Raw genomic sequence first — 27,069 nt, forward strand, 5'->3', positions numbered from 1 at the left:
TCACTGCCTTGTCCTCACTTGACCTGTGAGAAATCCCCAGCTCAGAGAGGTCAGGTGACTCACCAAGGACACACAGCAAAGGCAGGGCAGAACTGAAGCTCCGGCCTGAGCTGTGCCCGCCTGTGCCACACAGGAGCTGGCTCCTAAGATTCTTGTTTGACCCTCGAGGAGCCCCTGCTTCTTTCCTGTGTGAACCAAAAGGCTGAGGGTAGAGGCACTGACAAGCCACCCAAGGTCACTCAGCCCTTCACTGGAAAGCTCGCCCACCTCCCACTCTTACTGTGCGATACAGGCTCCTTGATGCCCAGTCGGGGCTCGGGAGCTGCCAGAGCTAATCCCAGGCCCGGTATGGCTCCAGGCAGCACCCAGCTCTTTCCACAGTCCCTAGCTCAGTGTCTGCCGTCCTGGAGGCTGCAGGGTGCCTGGGACAGGTGGCTGTGGCATCCCCAGCCCCAAGTGGCCCTCTGTCCTCCTGAGGATGCAGTCCCCCGGCAGGGAGGGAGGACAACAGTCGGTGCCTTCCAGGCGCTTGGCAGAGCCTAGCGCTGCTGCTCCTGCCTGCGCCTGGCTGATGGAGAGATTATTTCTAAGCCCTTCCCATTCCCTCCCCCCACCCCTTGCAGGACCATGCTGGCCATCCCCTGGGATGTGGAGCGCAGAGTCCGTCACTGGAGCAGGACAGCTGGCCCAGCTTCCTCCAGCCTGCACCCCAAACCCTCCCCTCTGGCGAGGACGGCAGCTCCTCGGCTCCTCGATGCTTGCACAAGCCCCAGCCCTCTTCCCCAGGGTTCGTCTGCAGCTGCTGGGAAGAGAGAGAGAGAGAGAGAGAGATGCGGAGTGAATGAACTTCTGGCTCCCGGAGGAAGCAAGGGAGGAAAGACGGCAAACTAACTGTCAGGAACTGCTGTTGGACGGGTCTTCTCCCCCCTCTCCCCCACAAACCTGGCCCTTCCCTGGGCGCTGAGACATGGGGTCCCCTTGCCCAGCAAAGAACTGGCTGGAGACAGGCTTCTGGAGACAAGACGGTGAGTTCAAGTTCAAGGGAAGAAGTTGCTGAGCGCTGCAGGGCCGGGGTTTGCAGGGTCGCCTGTCCTGTACAGCGTTCTGGCCAAGGTGCCTTCCAGAGCGAGCAGCTTCCCTAGCCCTGAAGGGAGCTGGTCTTGCTGGCAGTGTGGGGAGGGAAGGGAGGAAGTGAGGGGGAGGGTGGCAGCAGAGGGCAGAATCGGGTTTGTCCGGTGGATGTAGAAAGACAGGTATGGGGATTCTGGAAAAAGTCCCAGGGCTGGGCTTGGATTTTGCTGTGTTACCTCAGAAAAGTCACTTCACCTCTCTGGGTCCTGGATTTTGCTTTTGGGAAACCAGGAACCTTGAGGGGCGCCCTGCATTTCCGACTCCACTTCCCTCTGCAGGCTGCTCAGCTTCCTCTGGCCGGGTGCTATGAGCAGAGCAAAGTGGGCAGGGTGGCAGAACTCAGTGGACGGGGTGGGGGAGTGTGAATGTGTGGACACTGCTGCCCGCCTGCTCCTCAGTGTGCACTGGGCAAACTCCAGCTGGGCCCGAGACTGAGAGCACCCTGCCCTCCCAGCAGCTGCCCTCCTAAGGGCTGTGCCCCAACCAAAGCATTCCTGCAGGTCTCAGGTGCCTGTGACCAGAGTGGAAGGCACGCTTGTGGGACCCCAGGAGGGGGAAGCATTTACAGTTGGTGTTTGAAACATATCAAGCCACTGGGTTGAAAAGGCTTAGCCTGAGACGGGAGCCCCAGCGTCTGAAGTAGAAGCCGCACTAAGAGCCTCTTCCTTGTACGAGGTGGAGAGAGGGAGTCGCTGGCTCAAGGTCACACAGCAGGAATGGCTAGGTGAGCACCCGGTGGGCTGGTAACCTCCTCCCCAAGGATGCCACAGAGGTGGGAGCAGCTCTGGGAGACGTACTCTGCGCCAGGTGCTCAGACACCCCTGTGGCCTGGGACCTAAGCCTTGGCAGCTGTCAGGCATAGCAGACCCACAGGCTGGATACTCAGACCTCCTGTGCCTCGGTTTCCTAAGCGGGGATGTGTACCTCATGACGTCACTGGCTGTGACTACGGGGCATGTATGCCCCAGCAAGTAGCTGTCTTTGTGAAGGGCACGTGCCCTGCCCCAGGCGCACAGACGTGGTAAAGGGCTCAGACTCCACGGGCCACCTGCATGGGCGCTTCCTGCAGCTAGAGCCCCCAGGAGCCCATGCTCACCCAGTGCCCCCTGCAGGGCTGGTCTGAGTGTGGAAGCCAGCAGCCCAGGCCCTGAAGCTCCAGTTCCTGGGAGAGTCTTCCCAGCAAGCACAGGTTGCGCTGGCCGGCAGGTATTGCCCGATGACCCTTCCTGGAAACACAGTGAGCACCCCAGATGCAAGGCCGGGCCTGGGTGCTGTGTCACCAGGACACCACCCAGGTTCACCCCGCCCCGTTGTCTTGCTCTCTTTCTCTCTTTGCCGGTGTCAGCCACGTGAACCCACCGCTGCCTGGCCAAGTGGTCTTCTAGGATGCCCCTGCTGACTGCACACAGGGACCTCCCTTGCCACCAATCCTCCTGCAGCCCAGTGAGCCAGCGCCTGTCCGGGCCCATGGAGACGCCGCCGTCCAAGGGCCTCTACTACCAAAGGGCGCGCCGCGTGGGCGCCCAGACCGGCTCACCGGCGGCGGACCTGAACAGAGGGATGCTGGTGAACGTGGGGGGCCGCAGGTACGTCCTGCCCTGGAGCACAGTGGACGCATTCCCGCGGAGCCGCCTGGGCAAGCTCAAGCTGTGCCGCAGCTATGCCGAGATCACGCAACTCTGTGATGACTACGACGAGAGCAGCCAGGAGTTCTTCTTCGACCGCAGCCCCAGCGCCTTCGGGGCCATCGCCAGCTTCCTGGCGGCCGGGAAGCTGGTGCTGCTGCGGGAGATGTGCGCGCTGTCCTTCCGCGAGGAGCTCAGCTACTGGGGCATTGACGAGGCCGGCCTGGAGCCCTGCTGCCTGCGCCAGCTGCTGCGGAGGCTGGAGGAGCGGGCCGAGCAGCGGCGGGAGGAGGCCCTGCACAGGGCTGAGGCCGCCCTCCCCGCCGCGCACGCCGCCGCCTCGCGCTGGGGTCGCCTCATGGACCCGCTGCGCGAGATGGTGGAGAACCCGCGCTCCGGGCTGCCGGGCAAGGTCTTCGCATGCCTGTCCGTCCTCTTCGTGGCCACCACAGCCGTCAGCCTGTGTGTCAGCACCATGCCTGACCTCAGGGCTGAGGAGGACAAGGTAAGTGGCTGAGCACCGCGGGTATTTTCCAATGGTGGAGGAGGTAGGAGGGGTGTGAAATGTCTTCAGCAGCTGAAAGCAGACATTCCTTCCCCACACCCCAGTGGGTGATATCCAGTAGAAGTACATTCATTTGTAAATGATGCTGTTGGGTAGCGTGATCTTAGTGTGGAGGAAGGCAGCCCGCCCAGGAGGAGAGAATGGCATGGCTCGCCCTTCTCAACAAACTCAACTTGTGTTTATTGAGCAACTACTTTGTTGCGAGAACTAGGCTAGGCCAAAAGTCCCTGCTAGCTTTCTTCCCCACACCCACCCAAAGCTTAATGTGTTTATTTGATTGGCAGAAGGACAGAGACAGAAAGGCATCCTCCATCCACTGGTTCACTCCTTAAATGGTCACACAGCCAGGTCAGTGCTAGAAACTCACCGCTCCATCCTGGCCCCTAACTAGGCTGTCCTTGCTGCTTTCCCAGGCACATTAGCAGAGAGCTGGATTGAAAGTGGAACAGCCAGGCCTCAAACCCGCACACAAACAGCTGCTGAAATCACTGAGCCTCAACACTGGGCTCCCAGACCCCCTGCTTCCTGGCACACCCATCCCATGGGCGTCCCAGCTCCACCTTCAGCTGAAGGAACGGGCACAGAACAGTTATGGTGCAATGCTATTACGCACAGGCGAGGTCCCCCTGACATCCCCATGGTCCTGAGTCTGTTTTTGGTCACCCTGGAGACAGCCTGAGTCTCCGGTGATGGGCACAGCCGCGAGAGATGCGCCGTTCCCAACCGGGGCAAGCCCCAGGATCCATTGCTGAACCTCACTGCCTGCTTCTCTGTGAAGGCAAGAACATCAGTTTTCAAATCCAGATTTAGTTTTTCATTTGAATCACAGAATTCACAGAGAGATCTTCCATCTACTGATTCACTCCCCAAATGGCCGCAATGGCCAGGCTGGGCTGGGCTGAAGCCAGGAGTCAGGAGCTTCTTCCGGGTCTCCCAAGCCATCCCCCACTGCTCTCCCATTGCGTTAGCAGGAGGCTGGATCGGAAATGGGTTAGCGGGCCTCAGACCAGCATCATAGCTTAACCTGCTACACTACAGCGTCAGCCCCAAGACAAGAAAAACTTGAGACTTCAAAAACAAAAATTTGTGTTCCAAAAACAAAAGGTATCCTGTCCAACTTGGGAACATCTTGTCCTAAGAGCAGTCAAAATCTTTGAGCTTCCCGCAGCTCGCTTCCCTGGGAGGCTGGACTTGGCTGCAGCTGCAGGCATGTTTTCACGTTAGCACAGCTGTGAGCTCGGTACCCTCTGATTCACAAGGATGTGAATGTGGCTCCAGAGCAGGACGGAGCAAGCAGCCTGGGGGACCCCTCCTCAAGGCGTGCCTCGGGCCCAGACTCCTGGTCCTCTCAAGCCTGTTCCAGAGGCAGCAGAGAGCAGGCCAAGGTCTTGGCAAAGCTTGAAGCTTCAGCAGTCACCGAGACAGTGGCCCAGCCCTGGCTGCACAGCAAAGCAGAGGCTCAGGCCAGAGGCAGCACCAGCCTGCAAGCCACAGGCTGGCCTCCTCCCGCAGAGGAGGGACCGGAGCCAGAGCACGCTGCCTGGGACAGTCTGTCAGCAGCCGGGCGTCTGCTTTGCTGTTGCGAGCACAATGCAGAGGCTGGGAGACTGCAGTGTCCTCACATTCGCCTAATGAGCTGCAGTCCCCACTCACTGAGCTGGCTGCTCATGCCCCGGTGCCCAGGGCCAGGGGAGGGGGGCGTGATGGCCGCTGCTCAGGGGTCTCCTTGCCAGCGTGGCACACCTCTGTCAGGAGTGGGGAGAGGGCTTGTGCTGGGGGGAGGAGGAGAGCACATGCCAAGAAAGCAATTTGTGTTTCTCCTCTCCTGTTGACTAAGTCCCTGGCAGTGAACTTGGCAGTCAGGATCCAAGGTCTGGAGGAGGGGCTTTGTGAAGATGGGAAGAGCCAGGCCTGTGGTCTGTACCCCTCCAGTGTGCCCTGGGCCTCCCTGGTAGGAGATCAAGTGACCCTCAGGGGGCTGGCCTGTGACACCAGACTTCCTTCATTCTCAGGGTGGTGTATGCTGGTGCTACTCCCATCCTCCAGGTGGGGAAACTGAGGCATAGGGAAGTGTTGCCACTTTCTTCTTATAAATATTTATGTCCTGATGTGGAAAAAGAGCCGGGGGAGGCAGACACAGCTCACCTGCCAGTGCAGTCCCCACTTGCCTACAACTGCTGGGCAGGGCCAAGCTGAAGCCAGGGGCTGTCCGGGTCTCCCACGTGGGTGGCACCCAAGGACCGGAGCTATCCCCTGTTGCCTCCCAGGACACAAGTGAACAGGAAGCTGGAATCTAGAACAGGACCGGGACTCAAACCCAGGCACTTTCACTCATCACTGGTTTATACTGCCTCTGTCCTTAACCCCTGCCCTGGGTGCCTGTCTGCTGTTGAGGCCGCCAGACTGTCCCGGAGGTCCTGGGAAACCACATAGTCTGTACCTATTGAGATGAGGGTGTGATGGACACAAGTGCAGCCTGCCTACCTGTCCGTCCATCAGGACCAACCCTGGCCCCTGTAGCATGGTCTGGGGCTGCCCCCAGTCTGGATGCCTGCAGCCCCATAGATGGGGGTCTTAGCTGCAGAAAGAATGGGAGACCCCTTCAGAAAAGAAAGGCCAGCTTGTGCCCAATTCCAGCCCACCACCGCGGGCTAGTGGGCTCCATCAGTTCTCAGAACCCTAGGTTAGAAACGGGGGAGGAGCAAGGGCACCTAGAGTAGGGGTGGGTGGAGGAGAGGCCCTCCAGCAGGGGAGGCCTGGGCAGAGGGAGGGCGGCCCTGGCAGAGGGAGCAGCCACGGGGAAGAATGAGTCAGCGACGCCCCTGGGCTGTGGGGGAGCGAGGCCTGGGCCAGGGCCAGAGGTGCCGCCAGGACTTCACCCAGGGAGCGGGAGCTGCTGGCTGCCACTGCAGATGTGGAAGGAGAGGCAGAAGAGGTTGCTGGGAGAGACAGGGAGGGGGCTGCAAATGTTGGGGAACCAGGCCCTCCCCGATGGAGCTTCCTGCAGCGGTGCCTGGCATCCTATGCCAGTGCTCCATCCTCCACCGCCCCGGAGCAGTGGCTGTGCCCTCAGCAAGCACAACCCATCCCCTGCCCTGGCATCGGCCCACAGCAGCTCTGTCCCTGCACTGAGGGTCCCCCTTGCCGCCACCTCCCCCAGGCCTGCCTTGGCACTCAGATAAGCACCCCGCGTCAGAGTGCCTGAGTGTGCTGTCCGGCCACAGCTCGAACCCAGCTTCGTGAGAGCAGCCGTGATGGCTCATGTCACTGAGCTGCCACCGGCGCACAGAGCCTTGGATTACGCTCCCACGGCCTGCTGTAGACGCATCTGTTTACCACGGGGGCTGCCTCTGTCGCTCTGCCTGTCAGATAAATAGAGATGTAATTCACACGGCATCACGCTCACCCTGCTGAGATGCACTCCGCATGTGGCAGTTCACAATGCCAGGATCTTGCTGCGTTCCATTTCATCACCCCAAAGAGAAAAGTCCCTTCCCGTTCCCCTCCCCCTCTGCTGGGCGGTAGGTCAGCCTGTATTTCATAGAAATAGGCTTACCTGAGATGAGCCCTTGGTTCACGCTGACATGTTCTATGTATCAGTGAGGCTGATGGATAGTCCGTTGTATGAATGGTCACGTTGTGTCTTCACTCTTGATAGATGTCTAGGTAATGCCCGTGCCCGTGCCAGCTTGTGTGTAGCCCTCGGTGTTGACTTCTGTTTGGCGTGTACCTGCTAGTGGGGGTCAAGTGCTACTTCTGTGACTAACCCTTTTAAAAGGATCATTCCTTTGAAAGACAGAGTGACAGAAGGAGGTAGCAAATCGTCCATGTGCTGGCTTCACTCCCCAGATGGCCACAACGACCGGCCGGGGCCAAAGCCAGGTCTCCCACATGTGTGCAGTGGCCCCCAAGGACTTAGGCTAGCCTCCACTGCTTTCCCAGGTACACCACAAAGAATCTGAATTGGAAGCGGAACAGCCAGGAATTGAACTGGTGCCCACACGGGATGTGGCCATCACAGGCAGTGGCCTGACCCACGGCTCCACAGCACCTGCTCTGGAGTTCACCTTGCCAGGAAAGGCCATGCTGGTTCCCACGGTGCTGCCTGAGGCTCTGGGCTCTCCTCACCCTCCCTGACACAGGCTGTTATTTTGCCCTACGTGAGTGTGTGTGAAGAGGTTTCTCTCTGTGAGAATATTTTTTTTAAAAAATCATGATGGAACATTCCCAATGTTTTCAAAGGACACAGAACACTGGAGCCCCATGCCCCCCAGTACCTACCACCTCAAACCCTGTGTTCTTGCTGCTCTCCCCCGCCCCCTGGTCACTGTAATTGCTATCTGGCCAGCTGGCAGGTCAAGTTCACCTGCACTGAAGCCTAACTCTTAGCCAACAGGGCATCCCACTGCCTCAGGCTCCCATGGGGCCTGTCCCAGCCAACCCCCACCCCACCCAGGGCCCTAGCTGTGCGTAGCAGACAGACTTTGCCCACTCCTGTGCCCTAGCAGGGGCAACACACTGGGTGTCTCGGGCCACTTTGCTCCAGGTCTTAGCAATGAGATCCGCCCAGAGCTGGCTCCTGGCTGCTTCCCTGGCATCCAAGAGTCGGCGTACAGCCCAGTCTTGGCAGGGGCACGGCCCACAGTGAGGGTGGCCAGACATCACGGTTGGCCCGGCAGGCTGGCTTCGGGACAGAGCATGGGCCCTGCTGGGCCTGACCCCCACTCAGCTTCCCTGTAGGGCGCAGACAGGGACTTCCTCAGGGAGATAGAGTGACTTTCCTCTCTTGGCGTTTCCCATCATCTCCAAACAGCAGCTGCAAGGGAAGGGGGAGCTGGGAGCTCAGCAGGAACACAAGGCCAGGGCCAGGTGCAGTCGTGCCCTCCGGCGTGGGGCTGCAGTGACTCGGCAGAGCCTGGCCTGCTGCAGTGCGGGCAGATGGCCCCAGCCACATGCCAGACGGGGGAGGGACGGCGCGTGGTCTGAATGTCCAAAGAGCCCCGGGGGAAGGTGGAGGCCCAGGCCCAGGGCCTCTGCGGCGTCCTCTCTCTGAGCCACTGTGCCCAGGCTTGAGGGGAGCTTGCTGAAATGCACACTCCTGAGTCCAAGGCCCGAGTTTCGATTTTGTGATGGAGGGGCCCCAGGAAATCAGCATTTGTAGCACACCTTTTGGGAGACTCGGGTGGAGAGGGGGAGGGTCTGAATTGGCCTTGAATAAGACTGGCTGTTCTGGGCAGCCGAAGCCTGGAGAGGAGGAGGGACCCCTGTGATCCGTGAGGTCACACAGCAAGCTTGTGGCAGCACTGGGCAGGGGGGATCAGGACCCCAAAACTGCTCAAGCCCACTAGGACTCTGGAGCAGGCCCAGACTGCCCTGCAGTGGGAAGAGGGCATTGCTGCCCTCACAGAGACCAGGCAGGCTCACGCTGGTAGTAAGGGTGGCTACGGGACAGTGCGGGGGGCAGCCCCGCCCCAGCCCACTGCAGTACTGTGCCTTCCTGCGGGCTCCAGTAGCCCCCAGGGTGTGCACAGCAGAGAGCCCTGAGGACAAATGGCTTTGCCAAGTGCCTGCTAGAGCTGGGAGCTGAACCCCGAGCTGCAAACCCTCCTCCACCACCCCACCCCACCTCCTGCCTCCCCACACCTCAGCACCCCGCAGTACATCAGATGCATGGCAAAGGAGGCAGTTGCCTGATGCTGTACTGGCTTGTACGTTTCTGCTTCTCCAGGGATCAAACATAAAGAACATCGCAAATCAAGATTCCTGTGGCTCAGGCACTGGAAATAATTTCTTTTTTTTCCACTTGAGAGAGTTCTCATCCAAAGCAAACTGTGGTTGTCAACGTCCTGCTTTTCATACAGGCTGTGCCTCCCATTACTCACGCAGCTGCCGAGGGTGTGTGTGTGTGCGTCTGCGTCTCTGTGTGTGTCTGGGTGTGTCTTTCTGTGTGCATGTGTGTGCCTATGTGTCTGTGTGTCTGTCTGTCTATGTCTGGGTGTGCCTATGTGTTTGCGTGTGTCTATGTGTCTCTCTGTGTGTGTGTGTCTCCAGGTATTGATGCCCAGCGTCCACTCCTGAAGCTGCCTCTCAGCAGAGCTTAGGACAACTCCTGGCACGAGTCTGTGGGGACATGAATGGGGCCAGTGGACGAACACGTTGCCAAAGGCTGTGCAGTGGCTGAGACCTAGGGGTGCTGGGACTCTGCCACCTGCTGCACCTGGGAGCTCAGGCAAGGGGTCCCAGTACCGTGACTCGGCCCCAGTTGCAGGGTTGCTGTGTGGCTCTGGTGACAGCACACACCTGGCGGGGGTTGAAGGGGACTCAAGAAGCTAGGGAGATGGCCGGCCGCTGTGTGTGAGGCCCCAAGACCACCCAGCTTCCCTCAAGATGGTGTTACTCTCTCGGGCAATAGTTGAGCTCTCACCCGGAGGCCTGCCTGGGCTTTGGTCCAGTCACCTGCTCTTGGGTCCAGTCCTGGCTCATGGGAGGACAGAGGGGAAGGCAGGTGGGGCAGCTGGGGCTGATTTGTGTCATTTCTGCTTCCAGTCTGTAGGTAAGGACGTGGTCCCTGGGCCAGGTCTAGCTCCAAGGGAAGCTGGGCATGGGGCGGGCTGCTGTCTAGCTGACCCTCCATGCACTCAACCAAGACTTAAGAGCCACATGAAAGAAGGCTGTGGCGTACGACCATGGCTGCAGCAGGGACCACAGTCCACGCACAGTCACTCTGCACTCTTGGGCTCCGATCCCCAGTGGAAGCAGCAGGGAAGAGCTGCACTGTACCCATCAGCGGCAGGCATGTTTGGCGTTGGTATTCCCTAGATAATGCCTGACAGGGGCTTTTACATCTCATGAAGGATGATGCAGAGCTCCCGGTGCCAGGGGTGGGCCAAGTCAGGAGTAAATGCTATGCTGTTGGATGGACGGGACCTTAACAGTTCCCAGGATCCAGTGCCCGCACAGGGTCCTGGAGCCAGCCCCCCAGCCTCTGCCCCGTTGACACCGCAGGCTTGCTAGACTTGCCTTGGGGCGGAACCCCCCGAACCCCACCTCCAGGGCCACTCTGCCCTCTGTTTTGCTCTTGTACAGGGTGAATGTTCTCCCAAGTGCTACTCCATCTTCGTGGTGGAGACCGTCTGTGTGGCCTGGTTCTCCCTGGAGTTCTGCCTGCGCTTCGTCCAGGCCCGGGACAAGTGCCAGTTCTTCCAGGGACCCCTGAACATCATCGACATGCTGGCCATCTCCCCGTACTACGTGTCGCTGGCCGTGTCGGAGGAGCCCGGGGAGGGTGGCGGTGAGCGGCCCAGCAGCGGCTCCTACCTGGAGAAGGTGGGGCTAGTGCTGCGCGTGCTGCGGGCACTGCGCATCCTCTACGTGATGCGCCTGGCCCGCCACTCGCTGGGGCTGCAGACACTCGGCCTCACCGTGCGCCGCTGCGCACGTGAATTTGGCCTGCTTCTCCTCTTCCTGGGTGTGGCCGTCACCCTCTTCGCGCCCCTCGTGTACGTGGCCGAGAACGAGTCTGGCCGTGTGCTGGAGTTCACCAGCATCCCCGCCTCCTATTGGTGGGCCATCATCTCCATGACCACGGTGGGCTACGGGGACATGGTGCCGCGCAGCGTGCCGGGCCAGATGGTGGCGTTGAGCAGCATCCTCAGCGGCATCCTCATCATGGCCTTCCCGGCCACGTCCATCTTCCACACCTTCTCCCACTCCTACCTGGAGCTTAAGCAGGAGCAGGAACGGCGCCAGGCCCGCCTCCGCCGCCTACACAGCGCCAGCGCAGCCAGCGAGCGCCAGCTGCTGCAGGACACGGACGACCACATCCCTGAGGGCCCAGCCTCGCCTGGCGCCTACATGTGAGAGCACCTAGGCTAGAACAAGCATCCTTGTTCCCCTGGTGGTGCATTTCAGGAGCTCCGGGTAATCCTCCAAAAAAAAAAAAAATCACTTCCTGTCTGTCTTTGGGCCTCAGGGCCCTTCCTTCTCTCCTCTGCCTATCTGCTAGGCAGGAGGCCTCTCTGGACTGTACCGTCCTCTTCCCCTACCCATGAAGTCTCTAGTGCTGAGTCATGGTTGCAGACACCCCCAGAACAGGTCGCCCTGAACACCAGGTGTCATGACTGCGGATTCTGTCCCTCCACGAAGACCCTCTGCCCTGGACTGTCTCACTGCCAGCCACAGAGGAACCACGCCCTGCAAGCCCTCGGCTCAGATCTCAGATCTCCCTGCAGCCTTTGCACGGCTACCTGGATCCACTTTGCAGACACATCGTTTCCCCAACACAGCCACCTCCCCTCCAGCTGTCTTCCCTGCTGTAACTCCCACATTGGGACCAAGAGGCTGCAAGCGGTCATCCCTCCCTGTGACATGCCACCAGCCTGCTCAGCAAGGTCTCCTTGGCTGACTCAACTCTTGGTGGGAACAATTGTATAGCCCTGACTCTGATGGCCCTGCATGCTCCCTGGAGACAGTCACCCCTGAAGCTGTTGTTTTCATCGGAAGAGACCAGGGCTTTCCACCTGCAGCTAAGGCTCCAGGACCCAGCCTCAGGGCCACACACAGCTCCATTCACCTGTCCACCTGTCAGCAGAGGCAGCACCTTGCACCTGGCAGCAGCAGTGGAGGCGAAGATGAGCGGAAGAGGGGGAGGGGTGGTCGGATATCTAGAGGTAAAGCAGTGTCCCCCAAGACCGAAGAGCAAAGTACTGTGGGCTCTGAGCCACTGGCTCCCAAAACGCCTTCCCAGAAGCACACGTGGGGTTTGGAGGGGAGCAACTCAACTTTGCACAGCTGCTCTCTGACCTGGAGGTCCCCTGCCAGCAGTCCACGGAGACAGACAAGTGGCAGCCAAGTGGGTTGGAGCGACCTGTGATCCAATATCATTTGAGAGAGAAGTTGGCAGCTGTTCCCATCGTAAGGCCCCTGTCCTTGGCACAAGCGGCCCAGGCCTTCCCCAGCTGCACATCAGGTGGCAGCGTGGTCCCTGCCAGTGACCAGCTTCTGGTGGGTAGGGCTCACTTCCTCGAATCCTCCAGGTGCCCTGCCTGCAGATGCGGGCACCGAAAGTCTGCAGGGCACTTGGCAGTCCTTCCCACCACATATGCCCTTCCGCGTACTGGCACACGAGGGAGGTCCCCAACCCTGGCTGTGCCACTGTGACTCTTGGTTCCAGGAAGTGACCAGCAGAAGTTCGTAAACATCCATGTGCAGCCCCGTGTCCTGGGGGCCCTTTGAACAAAAGCTGTGGATCTTTAGCTTCAGATGATTTTTTTTGTAAGAATTTGTTTAAGAGGCAACGTCATAGATTGAGACAGGGGAGTGCTCTTTCACGTGCAGGGTCCATCCCTGAATGCCCACAGCAGGCAGGCCATCCAGGTCTCACACGGGGAGGCAGGAGCCCACGCACGTGAGCCTCTGCCTGCTGCTCCCCGGGAGCACGGGCGGACACCCTGAGTAGCCTGGACTCGAGTGTCCCAAGCAGAGACCTCACTTGCTATGCCACATGCCCACTCTAAAACTCATCTTTTTTTAATGACTACTCTTGGACAAAAATCACCACTGACACTCTTTTGGTGACTTTCAGAATGACAGCAGGTATCAGCTGGAAGTCCCATCATCAGAGGACTTGGTGGGGTGTCGTGTGTGTGCTGGAAGGCCCCAAGGTGGGCCAGTGCACATTTCAAAGCATCCAGTGGCTCCATCAGACCCAGCAAGAAATGTCCTCGCTGGGAGGGCCCAGGGCTTCTGGAAGGGAAACACCTTGCAAAGTGTCCAGACCCCCTCCCCAAAGGATGGGACCCGGGAAGTGGCCCAGCTGCCCCCTCGGGGTGGAGACACCACCTCCTGGGCACACAGAGCCCAGGAACTAAGAGAGCTCTCCCTTGTACCACCCAGCCCAGCTACCAGCTCTGCACGCACGACTGCAGCGCCCACCGTCCGCTCCGGTTTTGTCCGTTGCCCTTCCAATGCCCTCCACAGTCTCTTGCCCAGGCCAGGGCCTGTCTGGGGTTCACTTCTTGCATTCACTCGTCCCGCCCCTTAGCTTCCAGTGCCCTCGCCACAGCTTCTAGTGAGGCTCAGATGACCTTGATGTCTGGGTGACTACAGCACCCTCACCCACTCTGTGTTTGAGATCTGTGCTCACACGGAGGCTGCATCCTTGCACACTGCGTGCAAGCTGCCAGCAGCCTAGTCCATCCTGAACATGAGCCGGTTCCTGAGGCTCGGAGGTCATTTCTTTCCACTGATGACAAAGAGCTGATCTCCCACTGTTCTTCCCCAACCCTACCCAGCTCACACCAACCTTCCCATTTCTCATGAAGGCATGGGAGGCAGCAAGCCTGGAATCAGAAGCCCAAGCTCTGGACTCTCAGCCCAGTGCTCCCGCTGAGCTAGAAAGCAGCACCATGTCCTGCACCCGTATGCAGCCTTTGCCATCCAGCCCTGAGCGCAGTATCATGGAAAAGGAGACAAAGGGAAGCTCCTGTCCCCAAAGGTGGCCTTCTCGGCGGGCAAGCCTGGCCCAGCCTGGCACTGCCGCAGCCTCCTCCAGACAGTACGCGGAGCCGGGGAGTCAGGTGCTTGGCTGCGTGTGGCTTTCGTAACTCACCTTCGCAGTAGGGTGAACACTGGACTCCGTGTGACACGCAACTCGGGAACAAATCTGGGCACCCTGGCCTATTATTAGCCCATCCTGCCACTTCCAAAAGCTTCTGCTGCACTTGGCCGATGACCAACCTGGATGCCCCACCCCACTCCTACTCCATATGCTCAGCTCAGCAGCTTCAGCTCACCTCTTCCTAACCTCCCCAACTTCCCTGGGCAGCACCCAGAGAAGCATTAAATGACACCAAAAGCTGTTGCTGTGGCTTCCCTGGTGTCCTGGGGCATGGCTAGTCCTGAGGCTGGGATGTGGGAAGTGGCGGAGAGGTGGAGGGGGGTGGCAGGATGGGGAGCACCGGGGTGGGCCATGGCTGGTTTATGGGGCAGTGTTTCCCGCAGGCAAAGCCCGGCAGAGACCCAGGTGGCAGGTGGAGAGGTGAGAAAGCAAGTCTGAAAGGAGTTGAGAAAGCAGTAAGGTCAGCTGGGCTTGCAGGAAGTCCTGGCCGGGGGGAGGGAGATGGGAACGGAGTGGTGGAGCAGAGGCCATTCGAATGTGCGTGCGTGTGCATGCAGCCAGGGACTGAATCAGGGTAGGCTCCCCTGAGGCACACTTGGGCCCTGTGTCCCACCAGGCCCCTGGGTTTCTCCAGAAGTCCCTGCCAGGACTGCAGATGCAAAGAGGGTCCCACGCAGAGCTCAAAGGGCAGGGAAAAGCAAATGGGGTTGCCTTTGAGGTACACTGAGGCTGAGCAGCCCTGAGGGTGCTTCCACAAGGGGGGTTTTCCAAAGCAGTTCATTGGCCAGGCAAGATCGATGGGTGGGTTTGTGGGCCTCATCCGGCTGACGGGTTCTGGCCAATCCTGCCAGAACATCCCGTGTTACACCTCCCACAGATGCAAGCACAGCCCTCTCACCTTCTCTCGCTTCAGAAAACCTTGGCCTTCGAGACTTCCTGTTGTTGCACAGATGCCAACAAGCACCAGTAGAAGAGGTGGGTGGGGAGGTGTGTTACCCAAGCAGGCAGCCAGAGCTCAGGCCGCTGGGAGATGGTGTAGACCAGGGAGAGGCCAGGGGTTTGCTGCACAAAAGCAAGCTTCATTCTCATACCAGACTTGCCCGTCAATGGCCTAAATACCTTCTAGAATACATTTGGATGATGATTTATGTCCTAGAACAGGAAACTGTTCGGATTAGACTTCATGAAACAAATGGAGGAGCCAATAAGACAAGAGTCACTGATTTCTATAACTGAAAATCCACATGGAGTTCAGACACGATTTAATCTAGTGGTTCCATCAACATGAAAACAAACAAGCTTGGATGCTTTGCACCTTCCTGCTTCCTCCGTAGGAGGGTATCGACTTTGCCCCCCGGGATCCGTTCATGCCCCCAAAAAGGCTGCTCCACTCTCAACCCAACACACCTGCTGAGAAACCCCCTCTCCCAGAATTCCAAGCTCGGGTCTTGATGACTATGACAGAGTTACTAACACTTCTTGACCCAACTGCAGTGGTCCCTCAGGTTAGCTCCTGTGGACAGAAGTTCCGCCCACAGCAGATGGCAGCCCAGATCCCACAGACCCGCGTAGGCAAGTGGGGAGTGTGAAGTGCCCTAGAGGGAAACGAGGGTCCAGAGAGCAAAGCGGGCAAGGCCCGGGGTGACCATTCATCCCAGCTTCAGTCTCCAGGCGACACGTCAGGTCCATCCCACTGTGGGGAAGGTACTGCCACGGGCCTCACTGACAGATGAAGAAGCAGTGAATGGGCAGGCGAGGTCGTTGTCCCAGGGACGCCCAGTTGTCAGGGATGGATTTGGGGTTCACACTCTGAGGGTTTTGGGGAGGAAATCATAGTCAAGACAAAGCCACATGGGCACACACGGCACAGAGCTGGCAGGACCAGGTTAGGTCAGCATCTGCTACGAGGGCATGTCGGCCCAGTAGTCACGTGGGCAGCCATCACTCACCACACCAGGCTGCCATGTGCACCACCCACTGCACCCTGGACTGCAACGCACACATCTCTCCAGGCAAGTAGTGGGCAATGCAGGCACTAAGGAGGCTGAAGAACAGGCTGTTGGCTCTAAAACCCTCCCCGTGTCTTAAAAAAAAATTGAGGAATAAATATGTCAAACATGGCCTTAACTGTTTATAAGGACAAGGCTTAAAGGTAAACACCCCCATGGTCTTCTCAGGCACCCGGAAGTCAGAGGGCGGTGACAGCCTTCCAGCTAGCCCACACTTCCCTCCCATCAGCCACCCTCAACCCCACGTGGCTCGCAGCCCCTCCCCATCTGTGTCTGACAAGCAAATCGGGTCTCTGAGTGCGGGGTGTTTCCCCCAGTGCCATGCTAGGGGTCCCAGCAGCCAACCTGGGAGGTGACGGTGGATGAAGAGGTTGGTTGGAGACAGACTGGTCACATACGTTCTGGAGGCTCCTGCTGCCGTGGGCTGCCAGTGCCCCTGCCTGTGTGGTGGAGTCCTGTGCCTCCACGCCTGGCCGCTGCCATCACCCACAAGCCCTTGGATTCTCCGTGCTGACACTGGTTCCCGAAAGGGAGAGCACCCAGACCCCAGCTGGGCAGCCCGGCGAGCACTGCACAGTGGGCAGAGCCACCCCAGGCTCAGAGAGGCACAGTGACAGGCGGGTCGGGCTAGCTGTCGGGGCTTCCGTAACAGGTTGGGCCCTGCTGACCGCCCCGGACAGCACCAGGACTCTGCAGAGAACAGGCCATGGCACACACACAGAAACACGTGGACAGGAGGGACAGGCAATGGGATGCCAGGGCCAGGAGACACAGCCCAGGAGAAGGCTGTGTCCCTGCTGCAGCCACCTCCTGTTTCACTCTGTGCATGCCCACAGCAGGGAGGCTGATTTTCACTCGGTTGCCCTTGCCCGAGTCCTCCTCCCTGAGACCCCGTGAAACACCCTCAGGCCCAAGGTTATACTGACTCACTGGGCATTCCTTGGAAAATTGACCCCTTGATCACCGGCTGCCTTTAGGGACAACAACCTGACACTGCTGAGACACAGGGAGCTTTGGTGTGGTGAGGGGTGTGCAGGCTGGCTGGAGCCCATCACACCCTTGGCTCCAAGCACTTCTGGCCTCCTGCTCCCCAGCCCAGTGCCCAAGCAGCCAGGCTGCAGGCGGGAGCCTGGGACAGACCTATAGAGCACCCCACTCAGCCTGCTGGTTCACCCAGTAACCCCCCAGAAGAAGGGAATGAAGCACAGAGCCTGCCACCAGGCAGGGCACAGGCCCCTCCCATGCTGGAGCAAACGGGACCCAGCAGGATCACAGGCTGGAACCTGCCGAGGGCTTTCCCTCAACAAAGGTTACTCAGCCCGGGGGCACCAAGACAAGCTCTGCCTACACCTCCAAATACCATGTCACCTGCTGGTTCTGGGCCCTGGGGAGGAGGGATGGGAAGGGGGGTTCTGGGGCCCCTGCAACCATCACAGGAAGCAGCACACCCCAGCCCCAGCTGGGGTACACCCTCCCACCTCCTCTAACCCCTCCAATGTGGGCAGCAGCATGGGACAGCCTCTCTTCCCCAAAGCATTCCCACTTTTGTAGGCAGGAGCTGGGGCATAAACTCAGCAATGGGTACAGGAAGATGTATGAACCCCAGAGGACGGGCTGGCAGCCGGATGCCCATACAAACAGCTAGTGACACGTGGAGCCCAGCAACAGCATCTTTATTCAAGTCCAGGTGCTACCGCCTCCTCAGCCATGTGGACCCCTTCTCCCCCCGCCCTGCCCCTCCTCCCTTTGCCTTACCCCCCACCCCCAGCACCATGGTGCCCTCCTCCAGCAAGGCGCTGTCCCACGGTGACAGGGCCTCAGTCCAAACATCTGTCTCAGTTCCTGAATTTGCCCATGAGCGGTTTCGAGGGCCAGGCCCCCAGGCCCTGCTGGTCTAGGAGGGCAGAGAGCTGCTGGCGAGCCTCCTGGTAGGGCCCAGCCTAGGGCAGGAGACACAGGGGCCATGAGAGAGGTGGGAGGGTACGGGGGCAGGGGAAGGGACCGAGAGGGCAAGAACTGACCTTGGCTGCCTCGTAGGTCTTCAGGGCCAGCAGGTGGCTCTTGCGCAACGCACGGGCGGCCTGGCGGAAGGCCCGGAGAAAGGCTGCCTTGCAGAGGCGAGATGGAGGCCCGAGGCTGCCGCTGAGCGGGGAGAAGGTGGTAGGAGTTAAGAGGAGGGGAGGGAAGAGGAGAGGCCCACCCCAGGACCATCCCGTGATGACCCAGCACTCGCTTACTCGGCCTTCACACGCCCTGTGGTGACATCCACCACCTCCACGTCAGGGTCCCCCAGGCTCCAATTGAGGCTCAGGTTGTGGCAGGTGTTGGAGACAGAGTTGGCAGGGGCCACAGAGGGCCCTGAAAACAGGTGCAGGGTGTTGCGGCCATAGGGTGGCGGCAGGCATGGCCCGAGGGTGCTGTCCAGGCTGGGCCGTGTATGCACGGCTCTGTTCACAGTGGGCAGGTGGTGGCAGGGGTCCGCTGAGGGCAGGGGGGCAAGGGGCCAGGTTTGAGCCACCCCTACTATGGGTGCCTCCCACACAGCACCCACAGAACCCGGCCGCCCCATCCCCTCACCCAAGACGAGGCTGGTGGCATAGAACGGCGGCAGGAAGTGGCTCAGCAGCGCACCGCCCAGCCCCAGCACAGCCCAGCGTGCCAACTTGTCACTGGCAGACAGGCAGCCCATGTGGGTGTCACGGAGTGAGGGGGCCAGGTAGCCCACAGGCTTTAGCTGCCCCTGCACATGGGCCTGCAGGCAGAAGGCGGGGCTGTGCAGGAGGCCTGCTTCCAAGGTCAGCGGGAGGCTGCAGGGAGCCGGGGGAAGGGCACAGGGGCCAAGCGTCAGGGGCCTTCCTCTGGCAGCCCCTGCACCCCACCGTCAATCCCAGGGTTCCCACCCAAGGGGAACCGCACGCACTAGACGTCATGGGCCGCTCCTTTGGGCGTGTTGCTGACATAGAGATGCAGGAAGATCCGGGGCTTGAGGGCAAAGGGGGGCCCGGGGCCCAACTGAGGGGCTAGCACGGAGCGCTCCTGGCCCTTGGGGCCTCCCAGCGTGGCCAGTAGGAGCTGTCGGAAGAGGAACCTGCAAGCATGAGGCAGGCAGACAGCTGGGACGGCATCCTGGCTGGGCCGGGCTGGGCCAAGTGCTGGCCCTGCCTGCTCTCACCTCAGCAGGGCCCTGCGGGCCACAACCAGGCCGTGGCAGTCATGTAGCTGGCGGCCTGAGAACTCCAGCCGGCCACCACAGCTGCTGCTGCCTGTGCCCAGCGCCACCAGCTGGTAGATCTCCTTGGTGTAGCCCTTGGCATCCGGGATCTCTGTAGAAACAGCGAACAGGGCTCGACCGTCCACTGGAGGCGCCCAAGGAGGTCCTTCCAAAAAGAGGGGGGACATGGCTGGGCACCCCTACCTCTTTCCAAGATGACTGCAGCCACAGTCCCCTTGCAGGCCTGGTACGGCGAGTTTTCGTCCAGCAGGCGGTCAAAGCCGGCACTGACGGCAGCCGCACAGCGCTGCTCGTGGGTCAGGATGTGCTCTGCGCAGGGGGATGAAGTGGCGGTGGGAACCCAGGCCAACCTCCCCATCCCTGACATGGGCCCCGGCCAGCCCCGGCCAGCCCCGGCCAGCCCCGGCCACCTACCTACACTCACAGAAGTGAAGGCTGGCCTGCTGGGCGTCTGCATGGGATCTAGAAGAGACGAGAGACTCCCCTGCTGCCCTGGGGAAGGGGGCAGCTGGGGCTCCCTCCCAGACTTCAAGTAGCCAGGGAGGAGAGGAGGCCCAGTTTTCACCTTGTGGACATGGAGAGCTGCTCGGTTTGCCCCCAGAGTGGGTGCAGGCTCAAAGGACTTCGCATGGAGCGGGCACACGGCCCCCTGCAGGTCCGCTCTCGGACCTTGCACAACCTAACCGTTTCTGTCAACACGCACTGTGCATGCAGGTACACACGCCACAACCACCGACCTCCCCAGAGGTAGGACAGCAGACACTCCCCCTAGCCCTGCACTGAACCGCCCGGGGCCGCTCTGACCTGGGCTCTCCAGCTGACTCCGGATGTAGCGGAGGGCAGACAGCGCTGCCTGCTGCTTGGCCTCCATTTTGTTACTGGCAGTGCCTGCCGGGCATACCACGCCATCCAGCTCCACTTGTGCCGAGAAAGGCAAGCATGCGCCTGCGGAAGGGGGGCAGGGAGCAGGCCTCAGCCTGGCAAGAGGGGCGTCACAGTGGCCCCCAGCCCCTGCCAGGGCCTCCCACCAATGCCAGCACCATGGGGGGAAGGGGCGTAGTGTCCTGGGGACACAGCGGCACAAGGTGCCTGCTGGGGCGGCACCTTCATCAGGCTGCCCCAGGTCAACCCGTGTTGGCTTGCGGGACAGGCCAGGGTCACGTGGTTCCTAGCAGGACCAACTTATCTTTAAGATTCATTTATTTTTATTACAAAATCAGATATACAGAGAGGAGGAGAGACAGAGAGCAAGAGCTTCCGTCCAATGATTGACTCCCCAAGTGACTGCAACGGCTGGTGCTGTGCTGATCCGGAGCCAAGAGCCAGGAACTTCCTCCAGGTTTCCCACGCGGGTGCAGGGTCCCAAGGCTTTGGGACATCCTCCACTGCTTTCCCAGGCCACAAGCAGGGAAGTGGAGCTGCCGGGACTAGAACCGGGACCCATATGGGATGCCGGCATGTTCAAGGTGAGGACTTTAGCCGCTAGGCCACCACGCCGGGCCCAAGACCAACTTTTTGCATGAGGACAATCCGCACTACTACAAGCAGCCCTTGGTCTTTAGACCCGCCAGACAGACACAGGCAGGTTGATCAACTGCTTCTGACCATGGCTGGGCAACTGAGCGTGTGTGTGCCAGGCAGAGATGGCCCAGAAGGCCACAAGAGCATGACCGCTGCATCCAGCTCACCCAGCTCACCGTTAATGCAAGTGGCTGACAGTGGTATCACAGTAACTGAATAGGATTTCCTGTGAAGGGTCTCCTGTTCTTAAACACACACTGAAGTGTCAGACCCCAAAGAACAGAGTATCCAGTTGCTACTTCTTGACCTCTGGACAGTGGATACAATATTGCTTCTACCAAGTGGGGGAGTAGCCCTCACCCAGGGTTCCCATGGCAACCATAACTGTCTGCAATGGACCCTTTAAAGCACAGTTTAGATTGGAAGGGCAGAAGCGGGGGTTCAGGTCTCCTCAGGGCCACGGGGCAGGTGCGGCCTGTGGAGCTGATGCTGCGGCAGCCCAGCCCAGCCCAGCTCCAGCCCAGCTTGTGGTTCCTCTGGCCTGCACCTGGGGCTGTCCCACCAAACCTCTCCCCACCACAACCGGGTGTTCTTGCGGGCAGCGCTCCTGACTCACCTGCCCTGTGGTCCTCTCTGAAGACAAGCGAGATGCCCAGGCCTGCCGCATACTGGGCCAGCAAGGACACAGCCTGGCTAGGGGCTGGGTCTTTGAGTGGCAGGCTCATCTGTCTGGAGACCCCCTGGAAGTCTCCAGCGGGCCCTGCTAGGGGGCCCGAGCCTCTCGGGGCCTTCCCCAGCTGTGCCCCTACATCTTCCGCAGCCCGGGCTGTCCCTACTTCCTCAACTTCGGCCCCTGCCCCAGGGCCACCGTCCACCACCACTGAGACCAGGGCCTGCTCAGACCCCTCCAGGTCTTCCTCCACGCTGGGAGTAGACGCACGCTCCCAGGCGTTCCGGTTCAGGCTGGCCGAGGGGCGCCAGGGTTTGGGCCCGGGGTTGATCTGCAACGAGGCGGCCAGGCGGGGCTTCCTGCGGGCACCATCATCGGTGGCCTGGACTGAGCTGGCCAGCGAATCCATGGCTGGCCTGGAGTATCCCACGATGCGCCTACGTCCGTTCTGGCGCTGGCCGCACCCTTTCGCACGCGCCCTTGGACGTCCCACGTGGGCAGCACGTGAACCTCCCTCTGCGAGCTCCACCCGCCAGCCTCCAGCCTCGCTGCTGCCCAATGAGGCCGCAGAGCTGGGTGGTGGGGGCTGGGAGGCAGGGGGAGCGCAGGCGACTGGTCCACTTGGGAGGGAAGGCCAGGTGCCCAGCTGGGAAGTGGGTGGGAGGCACCGCCCTGCCCGAGTGAGGCTCGGAAGGCTTAGCTAGGAGGACGGCTCCCTCCTACCAGCCTTGTCTCTAACTTTGGGTGTTCCTGGGGAAACCCAAGACCTTGCCACGGGGTTTGGAGTTTTGAGTGCAGCTCAGGCTCCAACAAACACACATCCCATCAGAGCCCTTAACCCCAGCCTGGGTCCCGTGTCTAATCAACACCCCTGGGTTAGGCAGAATCCACGTTTTATGTATTTTTTAAGATTTTTTTTGGGGGGGCCCGGCGGCGTGGCCTAGCGGCTAAAGTCCTCGCCTTGAAAGCCCCGGGATCCCATATGGGCGCCGGTTCTAACCCGGCAGCGCCACTTCCCATCCAGCTCCCTGCTTGTGGCCTGGGAAAGCAGTTGAGGACGGCCCAATGCATTGGGACCCTGCACCCGCGTGGGAGACCCGGAAGAGGTTCCAGGTTCCCGGCTTCGGATCGGCGCGCATCGGCCCGTTGCGGCTCACTTGGGGAGTGAATCATCGGATGGAAGATCTTCCTCTCTGTCTCTCCTCCTCTGTATATCTGACTGTAATAAAATGAAAATCTTTAAAAAAAAAAAGATTTTTTTTTTTAATCGGAAAGTCAGAATTACAGAGAGGACAAAGTTGCACCATCTGCCGGTTTACTCCCCAAATGGCCACAACAGCCAGAGCTGGGCCGATCCGAAGCCAGGAGCCTGGAGCTTTTTCTGGCTCTGCCACACGGGTGCAGGGTCCCAAGGCTTTGGGCTATCCTTTACTGCTTTCCCAGGCCACAAGCAGGGAGCTGGATGGGAAGTGGAGCATCTGGGACATGAACCAGCTCCCATATCAGTTCCTGGCAGTTGGAGGTGAAGGATTAGCTAATTGAACTAATCCCAGAATTTGTGTTTTAAAACCTTACTGGGGGCACGGCGCCGTGGCCTAGTGGCTAAAGTCCTCGCCTTGAAAGCCCCAGGGTCCCATATGGGCGCCAGTTCTAATCCCGGCAGCTCCACTTCCCATCCAGCTCCCTGCTTGTGGCCTGGGAAAGCAGTTGAGGATGGCCCAATGCATTGGGACACTGCACCCGCGTGGGAGACCCGGAAGAGGTTCCAGGTTCCCGGCTTCGGATCGGCGTGCTTACCGGCCTGTTGCGGCTCACTTGGAGAGTGAATCATCGGATGGAAGATCTTCCTCTCTGTCTCTTCTCCTCTGTATATATCTGGCTGTAATAAAATGAATAAATCTTTAAAAAAAAAAAAAAAACTTACTGGCCAAAGGCTACCTGTTCTGTACCCCCCTGTTCCTCTGAACCCTCCCCCCAAAAAAGGATTTTGTATTAACATAAAAATACCACGAAACCACAGATCTTTAAGGCGGAGGTCTAGCACTGGAGTTATCCACAGACTCGCAAACACGGACAGGACCCAGAGGACCCTGCAGGTACGGGTGGTGATCCAGTGGCACGGTGGATGACGACCCAGTCATTCAGCAAGGAAACAAGCTGTTATGTGTACAACATGGGTGTCTGCCTGCCAGGTATGGCGTCTGCATGTCTGGACAGACCTTGAACAGGCAAAGCCAAGCTGTGGTGCTTAGACAACAGCTTATCTCTTAAAGGGGTTCTTGGGTAGAAAACAACAGAGAATGTTCTAGAATGACCAAGTTCTGCAACTTGATATGAGACCCGGTCAGGTGTATTTACACATGTGCGAAAGCTTGGTGAGCTCCGTGGTGCAGTGAGGTGGGGCTGCCAGGCCCCTGGAGACATGTGGGTCCCAGGCCTCAGGGACCAGGGACGACACCCTGCTCTGCTGTTTGGCGAGGGGGTCGAGGGTGGAATTAAAGTGCACACCAGCTGGCTTTAAAACAGGGACGCTTTCCTGGCTGGCTTTCATGTCATCGCAGAGCTTTCTGGAAAGGTTAAGAGAGAGAACGGCTGGACTCAGGACTGGCCACCGATCGGGCAGGACGTGGCCGTCCCCCTGGGGCTGCCGGGAGGGAGCACAGCCTGCTGACCCACCTTGAACTTCTGGCCTCCATAGTTGCCCCCGTGTTCGCGTTCACACACACAAAGCCAAAGTTAGCGCCATCCATATTTTTGCATACATAACTCCTAAGATGCATTTGTACAAACTATATGGCCCTGATTATTAATCACACATTTAAATAAGCACAGCAGGCACTTCAGATTTGTGGTATATTAGTCATCCTCCTGAATGTATTCTCCTCAGTTCCCAGGAGAGGATGCCTGAGGTCATCTTACCATGACAAGCGCATTCCTGATGATGGACTAGCCAAAGCCACCAACTGAATCAGCCCTCCTTCCTCTGGGGAACTGCCCGATTTCATTTCTTTCATGTACGTAAAGGCGTTGATGCGTTCCCAGAATAGCCATCATTTCATTTCCTCTTTCATTGATGCAATATTTATCAAGCATCTACCCTGCCAGCATCCTGCGCGGCAGCAGGGGCCAACACGGAAGAGCCCTGGTCCTGGTCCTGGTGGGCGGCTTTTGAGCGGTTTCTGAGGCTAAGAAAGCCCTCAGCGGGACATCCAGGTGAGGTGAGGCAGCTCAGCGGGAGGTGCGGAAGAGCTTCAGAGTCTGCACCTGTGACAGCAGGAGACTGTCCGCCCTTCCTGTCTCTGGATCTAGGGGTTGGGCTTCCAGTCCCCACCCCCTCCTGCCTCCAGTGCTAGGGCAGCCCGGACAGAAGCCCACAAGGCTTTCAAGGGTCTGTGGACGTAGAACTAAGACACTGACCAAGCACTTCTTGAGGGAACCTGGAAATGGCTATTTAAAGCACACTCAGAATCCATGTCATCAATGTGATCGCGTGGGGATCTGTTAGCAGGAATGCAGGCTGTGAGCCATCCCAGCTCCATGCACTCTGCAGCCCAGTGAGCCAGCAAGCCCGCTAAGGGCTTGATTCCCACGCAGCTCAAGGCCTGGGCCAACAGCGGCACGAGATCTGTGGTTGGACAGTGATTCTGAAAGCACCGCCCAGGAGCAAGCAGGGTCCTGCGCACCTACAGCCTGGAAGGGCCAGTGAACTGACCCAGCCACGGCTTCCAGGTGCTGCACCGCAGGGGGTGTGGGAACCGCTGCCTGGAGCCGCCTGCCCTGTTAGGTCTTCAAGGCACTTAAAGTTCTTACCCTTCTCATGTTGTCACACGCAGCTAATTCCCCTGCCAAGTCCTCTATTCACCATGTTTACCGCAAGCCCAAATCCCAGATGCAACAAGGTGCTTAGTAGGTCCTTTATTCCAGCAGGGTAGGAACGGGAGCAGGGGTGGAGGGGGTTAAACTGGAAGGCACACATCTCCTGCCATGGTGGCAGGATGGGGGCTGCCAGGGCAGGGGAAGGGACAAGATAGAGGAGAACGGGGAAGAGCCAGGTAAGCAGGCTCCCTCCTAAAGGTCTGGGAAAGCAGCAGGATGAGCCCCTACTATCCACATCCAAGACTTGACAGAAGCTCCTTGTCTCCTGGATTCGGTCTGACTCAGCCCGGACCATTGCAGCTACCTGATGAGTGACCCAGCTGATCTTTCTCTCTTAGTGACTCTAAGTGGATGAAACAGGTGGGTTTCGAATCGCGCCAGCTGTACTTCCCGCCAACGCCGCCTCCGTGCTCGTCCTCCCTCCGCCCGGGAGGGGGCACTCCAGGCGCCGGGGAGGCGGGACGGGGAGGCGGGCCTTCCTGTCGTGGAAGGCACGCTTCCGCCCAGACCCGGAAGACCGCCGCTTAGGGTTGTGTGGTGGCTCCCGGCGTGTTGGCGGTTAGTGGGGTGAGCGCTGCGGGCGGCCCACGGCACGAAGACCCGGCGAGCATTACGCGGACATCCAGCCACGTAGGTGAGCGCTCCGTCCGTGTGACGGGGCGGGCGTGGGGGTCCTGGGCGCCGCCCGCTCCGTCCTCTCCATCACGCGCCTCGCTCCTGCGGACGATGCTGTGGGCCTGTCCCGGTGCTGGACCGACCCGAGGGCCGGGCAGGGCGGCGGACCTGAAGGTTCCCTGCGCTCGGCCGTGGGTGAGGATCTGGTCGCCCCAGGATGCAGATGCATCTCCCGTCGGAGATGCAGCCCCTCCTCCCCGCTCCCCAAGGGCCTGGGAGCTGAGACTGCAGTGGGGAGCAGACCGTCCTACAAAGCCAGGGTCTCCCCCCGATCTCCCCTCGTTGCTGCCAGCGGAGGCGGCTGCAGCCGCAGCAGTGGGTACCGGAGGTGGGCAGCTGATCCAGCGCCTGCCTGTGGGGCGCACACAGTCCCGGGAGAGCTGAGGGCAAGGGGGACGTGAAGTCGGGGTGTGGCGGGCAGTGGGCGTGATGCTGGGGGTGCGCGGATCGGGAGGGGGCTGCCCCGCCACCTGGCCTGGACTGGCCTTGCTCGGGTTCCAACTGGCCGTCAGGTGGACCCGGGCAACTGGCTGTTCCGGGCGCGAGCCGCAGACAGGGAAAGCACCAGGCCCACATTTGGCGGGCGCTGGCCCTTGGTGAGCAAGCGATGCTATTGTTTGGGGCGATGCTGTTCTGTTAACTTTTTTAAAGATTTTATTTTTATTGGAAAGGCAGATATACAGAGAGGAGGAGAGACAGAGAGGAAGATCTTCTGATGGTTCACTCCTCAAGTGGCCGCAACAGCTGGAGCTGAGCCAATCCGAAGCCAGGAGCCAGGAGCTTCTTCCAGGTCTCGTCTTGCACACAGGTGCAGGGTCCCAAGGCTTTGGGCCGTCCTTGACTGCTTTCCCAGGCCACAGGCAGGGAGCTGGATGGGAAGTGGGGCTGCCGGGATTAGAAGCAGCACTCATGTGGGATCCCGGCGTGTTCAAGGTGAGGACTTGAACCACTACGCTATCGCACCGGGTTCTCTGTTGTTAACTTAAAAAGGGGTGGTGGTGCTGCTGCTGTGCTGTGTAGCTGCTCACTCTCAGAGGACCTTGGGTTTCACAGTGCCCTCTGCCGTGAGTGTGCTTGGTCAACGCGCAGTACATTTCCAGGGCGGTACTGGGGCTGACTTGGAGGTTCGGGAGCAAGTGATGGGGAT

General features: G+C 59.7%; 2 protein-coding genes across 3 annotated transcripts; one reads left to right on the top strand and one right to left on the bottom strand.

The window, feature by feature from the left end:
* Positions 1–753: 753 nt before the first annotated feature.
* Positions 754–11,252, top strand: KCNG4 (potassium voltage-gated channel modifier subfamily G member 4). The gene is made up of 3 exons (XM_004584060.2): positions 754–1,025; positions 2,477–3,261; positions 10,408–11,252. Exons 2-3 carry the CDS (start codon positions 2,518–2,520, stop codon positions 11,179–11,181), a joined length of 1,518 nt encoding a protein of 505 aa, XP_004584117.2. The 5' UTR covers positions 754–1,025; positions 2,477–2,517; the 3' UTR covers positions 11,182–11,252.
* Positions 11,253–17,723: 6,471 nt separating this feature from the next.
* On the bottom strand, positions 17,724–21,818 carry ADAD2 (adenosine deaminase domain containing 2). 2 transcript variants are annotated; one of them, XM_004584220.2, is made up of 10 exons: positions 21,318–21,818; positions 19,985–20,125; positions 19,595–19,642; positions 19,364–19,489; positions 19,121–19,271; positions 18,869–19,036; positions 18,526–18,755; positions 18,186–18,429; positions 17,970–18,090; positions 17,724–17,888 (listed from the first exon to the last, which is right to left on the bottom strand). In XM_004584220.2, the coding sequence occupies exons 1-10, from the start codon at positions 21,778–21,780 to the stop codon at positions 17,784–17,786; spliced, it is 1,797 nt and encodes a 598-aa protein (XP_004584277.2). In that variant the 5' UTR covers positions 21,781–21,818; the 3' UTR covers positions 17,724–17,783. The 2 variants fall into 2 exon arrangements, with proteins under 2 accessions (XP_004584277.2, XP_058530435.1); XM_058674452.1 differs by lacking the exon at positions 19,595–19,642 and having other exon boundaries at positions 17,726–17,888.
* Positions 21,819–27,069: the final 5,251 nt, after the last annotated feature.

Source organism: Ochotona princeps, chromosome 16 (genome assembly GCF_030435755.1).
Source record: "Ochotona princeps isolate mOchPri1 chromosome 16, mOchPri1.hap1, whole genome shotgun sequence".
Taxonomy (NCBI): Eukaryota; Metazoa; Chordata; class Mammalia; order Lagomorpha; family Ochotonidae; genus Ochotona; species Ochotona princeps.